This window comes from Epinephelus moara, chromosome 22 (assembly GCF_006386435.1).
Source record: "Epinephelus moara isolate mb chromosome 22, YSFRI_EMoa_1.0, whole genome shotgun sequence".
Taxonomy (NCBI): Eukaryota; Metazoa; Chordata; class Actinopteri; order Perciformes; family Serranidae; genus Epinephelus; species Epinephelus moara.
In genome coordinates this window covers 1,396,628-1,403,928 of record NC_065527.1, presented here as the reverse complement: position 1 = coordinate 1,403,928, position 7,301 = coordinate 1,396,628, and the positions used below count along the sequence as shown (strand labels likewise).

Below are 7,301 nucleotides of genomic sequence, written 5' to 3'. Positions count from 1 at the left end.
TGAGGAAATACAGCGAGTGCTGGACGGAGCAGTGAGTGACAACAACCCCGCCCACATTTAAGAGGACTGTCTGAACAGACCGAGGGTCTAGGTACCATGTCTGAAGGGTTACTGCTGGTTCCAAAGGTACTGGACTGAAAGGGTTTGGTGGAGACGGGCTCATGTGTGTTGTGCCATCATGACAGCAGCATAAATCAGACACACTCAGGAACAAGCAAGGATGGAGCATTTTGTTTGTGGGGGAGCTTCAACTTCTCTGTACTAATCGCTGTGGGAAATTTGGCTCATTTTGATTTTCACTGAGTTTGAAAGTTTGGTTTTCTCCCTCCGAGCTTCACTTTGACAGCTCACAGACCCACCTGTACCTGACCCAGGGGGAGTCTGGCTGCTCAGATTATCGTTTTGTCTGTTAAATGTTAGAAAAAATATTATAATTCCAGTCACAGTTTCCAACAGCCTGAGGTGGGAAACTCAAATTGTTTTGTCGAACTAATAGTTGAACACATAAAGATATTTAGCATTCTGTGACTGCATTAGAAAAGCAGAAACTTTACCAATAAAAGGCTGGAACGGGGTCGTACTTGGTGCTGAATATTATTTACCTGAAAAGTTACTCAAACAATTAATTATCTGTCATCTGACGTAAATAATCAAATAATCATTGCACTTATATTCACACACAAAAAGAAGCCAGTGTGTGTACAGAACAGACTGTGAAACATGTATCTGTGAGGGATTCTGACATGTGACTTTATTCCTGATGATGAGGACACATCACGGCGCTGTCAGTTCAGGTCTCTGTGTTTTCTGGGCACGCTGCAGAGCCTCGTGCACGTGACGCTGTCGTCATTTGGTGCACACATTCCCGGGCTGCTGCAGAGCCCACCGGCCGGCTTCGCCCTCATTTAAGCCCCACAAATTGGGCTGGAGGTGAGCCTCGCCACCAAGGACGGCAGAGCTTTCCAGCAGAGCGTGAAACGAAAGAGGAGAGGTCGAAGGAAAAGTAAACTCGCCGGCTGAGCGAGGCTGTGCTGGTGAAGGATTGGAAGTGAAAGACCAAGTCTGCAGACTAACACAGCGCCTGCAGAGCGGCACGCCACTGACAAACACATTAGTCTGGCTGCCAACAGCTTCAGCCACAAACACAAACACTAATCAGCCTCTTCATATGGTGAACATATATATATAAACATATATATATATTTACATATATTTATATCTCCAGACAGAGAGGCAAGCTGCCCAGGCTCAGAGCTCAGGAACATTTCCTCTCCAGATTTATTTCTGAGATCATCCTACAGTGGTACATCACTGGAAACACTACACAGACCGAGGGTCTAGGTACCATGTCTGAGGGGTTACTGTTGGTTCCAAAGGTACTGGACTGAAAGGGTTTGGTAGAAACAGGGCATTTTATTCCATTTCTGCCAACAGGTTCCCCTAAAGCTGACACACTGGACGTTTAAGACGAAAAGGGTTCAGGAATATGATCAAAATGACTTGTGGGCGCCTCCTCTTAGAGGTTTTCTGGGCACGTCCAGCTGGTAGGCGGCCCTAGGATGGACCAGAACACGCTGGAGGGAGTATATCTGGCCTGGGAACGGTCCTCCAGGAGGAGCTGGAAATTGTCACTGGGGAGAGGGACGTCTGGAATACTTTGTTTAGCCTGCTGCTCCCACGATCCAGCGGATAAGTGGATGGGAATGGATGGATGGATGGATGGATGGATGGATGGTCCTTTCAGTCACAGGCTTCGGCAAACACACACATACAGAACTCAGTGAACTCACAGCGACGTTATAGATGGCCATGCCCACAGCTCGATGGTCATTGATCTTCTCCGTGGAGATGGACTTGGTCTCGTAGGCCAGGAAGATGCCGAGCAGCAGCATTAAACCTTTATAACCATACACCACACCTACAGAGACAGACGAGACGGCAGCTGTGAGGAACGATGAGACCGTCTGTGCTGCAGCTCAGTGCACACAGTGCTCACAGAGTTGGTTACGAAGTTTTTAAGAAGCCATACCAGTGATTTAGCATTTTTTCAAATCACACTCTATGTTACACTGATTTTCTGACTGCCAGGGGGACATTTGTGCCAGGTCTTGAAGTCACCATGACTTGAGACTTGTTTGAGATGTAGCCTATAGGGAGTAATTAATCACATCTCATAATCTGCTAATGAACCTGCGTCACCAGGAGGCTGAACCACTGTGCTATCAGCTATGGAAAGAAAGATAGATTGATGTGATAGGCTGGACTGCTGACCTTAGAAACAGCAGTCAGTTTAGAAGCAGTTTGGGATTCGGTGATATGAGAAGCACGAAGAAGAGCTGGTATATTGTTTTATAGAAACAGAACTGACAGAAATAGTGATGAAGGAGTCGGTTGATATTCTACTGACCCAGCCAGGTGTTCATCTTCTCTGAGCTGCAGTGCTCCAGTAAAGGCTGGATCAAAACATCCAGGTCTCCTTTGGGGGCTTCTGTGGTGAATTTCTGCGGACATACACACAACATGAGGACACAGGTGAAGAACAGCAACACACCACAGCTTCAAGAGTAGAAATCAAAATGTATTTACTTAGGTGAGTCTATTTTTATGGAAACCTGTGACGTCTGATATTAAGATGAAATTATTTTATCAAAGTGAAATTTCAGTTTTCATTGGATGCACATTACTGGATGTTTTGCTGATATGCTGATGACACACCGATGTTATCAGCATGTTGGCCGATTCTGATTTTGTTTATTTTAAAGCTGGTATCGTCCGACAAAGATGATGTGCTGATATTATTGTGCCTCCCTAATTACAATCTAAGAATAAAACATTTTTAAAACCAGTTTTCATTATAATTTACATGCCTCAAAATGCATAACCACCGCCACATGAAAATATATCAAAATATTTCATTCATTAATCAATTAGTCAGTTGACAGAGAATTAAATTATTTTTCATTTTGTAAGTGATTTTGTAATTTATTATGCAAACTATTCACTGGATTCCAGATTCTCAGATTTGGAGATTTCATTTTTATTTTGATGGCCTCGATTGTTAGTTAAAGCTAAGGTTGTAATGGTACAGCGATTTCAAGGTATACGGTGAAAGTAAAATTCACGGTTATCACACCATGTACATTTGCTTATCTATGATACTGTAAAATAAACACAACTGGACGGAGAATCTAAACTTAATTTTAGTTATTTTCAAAACAGGGAAGACTTCTTACACACACTTCCAGTAACAAAATGGTTTCAAGTTTCAGTTATAGTAATAAAAAGTCTGTTCAACCAAAAATAATCTGTCCAATTTAACTCCTTCAAGGCTCTCTCTGACAGACAACGATATAAATTTTGAAACACCGTGGTCCCTTTTCTGAGACGGTTATCGTACTGTGAAAATCTCGTACTGTAGCTCTATAAATAAAAATGAAAGCTTTATTCACAGAATCAACTTAACATTTCCTTTTACTCTTGAGCATAATCTAATCTAATCTAACATTGACTACAATCAAATTTCAAACTGAATTTTGTAATTAACTTGAACCATTGAACCATTACAAAACTGAGGGAATTCTGCCATTCAAGAAATGTTCTAGAAAATTTAATTGTTGACGTGGCTATTCTTTTTACTTTGTCAGTAATTAAAATATGTAAATAACAAACATCATGCACATAAAATAGAACTTGAAACTGCACTCAATAATTACAGATTTTATTTTAATATTCTAATTATGTCGACATATCAAATACTTTTCAGTCGTAGATAAAGTTCCACTTATAAGTGCATTTGATTAAAAAAAAAAATATATATTTTCTTTTTTTTTTTGAGCCAGTTATAAATAAATAGCACTATTGTGGGATTTAAAAAATGAATCAAAAAATAACAAATAGATTAATTGATAGTCAAAATTATAGTCAAAGCTTTATTCATAAAATCAATATATTGTTTTTGTTATACTCTTAAGCATAAGACTACTGTAATGATAATTAAATCTGGTTTAAAACTGTTTTTTCTTTTTTTCAATTTCAAATTGACAGAATATTTACACTTTAAATTTCTATCTGAAATTTTGCAGTTAAACTGAACTATCAAATAAATATAAAACTGACATTTAATCTGTGATGCAGAAACTTCATTAGATTTGATTTGTCTTTAAATTTCACAAAGAGACCTGAAAGAATCTGACCGTTTAGAGATTTTAATATGAAATGTGCTAAATTTATGACATCATTCCAACTGAAATGTTGAGGTCACACATTGTTTTCCAGTTTGAAAATAATGACGTCCATTTCTCATTCAGCAGTGTTATGTTTAGGAGCACACTGAAAATCAATTTTCAATTATTATTTATTATTTTTATTGCCATTTATGCAGTAATTCAGAAAATAAAAATTGATTTTGGAATGTTTTGTCACACTCTATGCACACAGAACAGACACTGACATTTTATTTTGATTAAATGATTTTATTTTTATATTGACAGTCACAAGCTTCCATAATTATTTATCTAATTATTTATTTATCTACTTGTTTCATTATTATTATTATTTAGTTTATTATTTAGACACACCAAATACTTTACAGTTGCGGATAAAGTTCTGCTCATGAATGAATTAAATTTTTGGAGGAATTTAAAATGTTTTGTCTCTTCTTACAGAGACACTGGGGGATCATACCTCCACTGTGATATGTAGAGGATCCACGATCTGCCAGATCATGAGGGACAGGATGTCGATGCCGAGCAGGACGCCGACGGTGGCGTAGAGTTTCCACGGCTCCAGGTGCTGCGGGGAAACAAAGGGGGAGGGTGATGGTCACTGCGGCAGCATGGCGAGGGATCAGGAGGAGGCACAAATCCTCTCTTTCTGATTTTGTGAGGGAGGGATTTATGAAGCCATAAATAGACCAGCCTAAGCTGGACGAGAAAACAATGATCCATCACTAACTGAAGCCAATTCAATCTGCCCTCAAAGCACCGGGCCGTGACAGGAGGAGAGACAGAGACACCACACTGATGAGAACACACTGCCTCCTCTCTCAGTCAATAAATAAAGGTGTTCCTTTATGTATTCAGACGACACAGAGATGTGTGGGAACAGGTCCAGCACCATAAAGTGCTTATTGATTCTGCTGCATTATTCCACAAGATGAGAGTTTCTGGTTTTTCAGCTGCGGTGAATATTCTTCACTCTGCAGCTGGTCCTTGTTAGAAAGCAACAGCCAGGGGCCTCGTGGTCGGAGAGCTGTGAAGCCTACTGCTCTGTATGTTCAGGAAATTACTGTCATATTGGACACATGAAGTATTTACATCCAACGCTGATGTTTGCAGAGATGCAGTTTCTCCTTCATGTGACAGTGAGAGCAGGGGAGATCTTGATGATAAAAACTATGACAAACTCTATGTTTCAATTTTGTTGACGCAATTATCTTCAGATGCCTGATGAGCAACAGACTGGTAAACTCCAGTAAATAGTCTGCACCAGGATGTTTGGGTTGGTGCGAGTTGTGAGCTGTAATTCAGCAGTAAATAATCAGCCGTGTGTGTCTGACTGTGGATGGTGGAGCTGCTGAATGGATTTGTGGAGTTTGTTAGTTGCAGCGGTGGCTGTTAGTAGTTAGCAGCTAGCTCCGCTCGCAGCCAGCGGCCGCCGGACTGAAATGACCTTGTGACAGTTTTTCTTTTAGTTGTAGTGACTCCTACATGGAGTTCGGATCCTTTGGAGGTTTGATGGTGGTGGAAGGAGCATGCTAACATGTTTCCTAACCTGGCAGTGATTGAATGTTTTCACCATCCAGTCAAAGAGACGTCCAATTCAAGAACGGAGAACCAGCTTCATGTGAGGGACTGGAGCCTGGGGGGGTTTGATCATGGTGCAGCTTTGACTTGGACATAATGACAGTAACAGGTCGGTTCTGGTGCTGAGCTTTACGGGTATGGGTGTGATTTTAACAGTGGATCTGTGCAGGTCTCTGCTCTGTAGCACAGATACAAACGTTGCCTTTGCCTGAAGGGTTAAAGTGAACTTGACGCAGCCCTGGATAAAATAATCCCGCCTGATAGGCTTCCTCCAACTAAGGACCTTCATAAATATTCAGTGACGGGCTGAATCTCTGTGCTCTCGCCTCACAGCAGGAGCGTCCGCTCTGAGACGTCCTGTCTGACATGTCCTCTTACATACAGGAGACGAGGAAGGGGGGGGGGGGGGACTTGGAGAGGCCTTTTACCACTGGGATCGACTGGAGGAGTTCAGCGGGCAGGCAGCATGACAAATAGATGCTACACAATGCTCAAGGGCGAGCAGTGGGCCGGCTGCAGCAGCAGGGCAGAGAGTAAATGCAAAAAGATAACACATGATTGGGGAATACATCATCTCCAGCGGCGGAGCTCGCCCTTGAAGGGGGTGATGATGAAGTGAAGTCTAACCGCGCTCGGCTCGGCAGCGATGCACCCGCTGGACTTAATTGTTCACTGCTGGAACATAAACAGTTTTGAATCTTACCTTCCTCCTGTCCTTCTTCTCATCCTTCTTGGTGAAGACGGTGTGGACCCACCAGATCTTTGTGAACATGCTGCCGTAGGCGAGGCTGAAACCCAGGCCGAGCAGCCACAGGCGGAACTGACAGAGAAGAAAAGAAAAGAAAGGCTTCATAATTAAACTGATTAATATATCAAACAGATTAATCACATCAGCTCCTCAGTCACTCTCCGTCGTTAAGCCTGTTTGAGTTTAATAGCCTCTCAGAAATGACCTTGAAGTGAAAATAACCTTCTCTCCAACTGTCCTCTGTAATAAAGGAGTCACACTGTCTGTCTTTACTGTGGTGGACGAGACTCAGACATCAGACAGAAGAGGAGAGCTCAGAGACTTAAAACTCCAGAACACTGCCAGGCTTTAGACCAGAGATTTTCTGAGAAGGGATTTGTTTTGATCTCCTCTGGATAGGAACCACACTCTCATGTGTCAGAGGGGCCAACAATCCACACTGATATCATCATCATCATCATCATCATCATAATTAAAAATAATAATAATTATCTTACTGTATAATGACTAAAACTCTGTGTCTGTTCCATGTTTTTCTCCTCACTGACTTGGTCAATCCATGTGAAATTTGGCACAGTGGTAGAGGGTCATGGGAGGATGCCAATGAAGCAATATTACATCAATTGGCCAAAGGGGGGCGCTATAGCAACCGACTGAAATGTCAAACTTTGAATGGGCATATCTCATGCCCCGTATGTGGTAGAGACATGAAACTTTGCACAGAGATGCCTCTCCTCATGAGGAACACA

The 7,301-nt window shown here is 41.7% G+C and overlaps 1 protein-coding gene across 1 annotated transcript in view; it reads right to left on the bottom strand.

Annotated features, from left to right (window-relative positions):
- The window catches only part of gabbr1b (gamma-aminobutyric acid (GABA) B receptor, 1b), a 208,197-nt gene that overhangs the window by 74,772 nt on the left and 126,124 nt on the right, over positions 1–7,301 (bottom strand). The window contains exons 18-21 of the mRNA XM_050035420.1: positions 6,508–6,624; positions 4,684–4,791; positions 2,408–2,501; positions 1,791–1,918 (exon numbers count right to left, since the gene is read on the bottom strand). Of these exons, the coding sequence (XP_049891377.1) occupies positions 1,791–1,918; positions 2,408–2,501; positions 4,684–4,791; positions 6,508–6,624 (447 nt within the window). The remainder of the gene's footprint in view (positions 1–1,790; positions 1,919–2,407; positions 2,502–4,683; positions 4,792–6,507; positions 6,625–7,301) is intronic.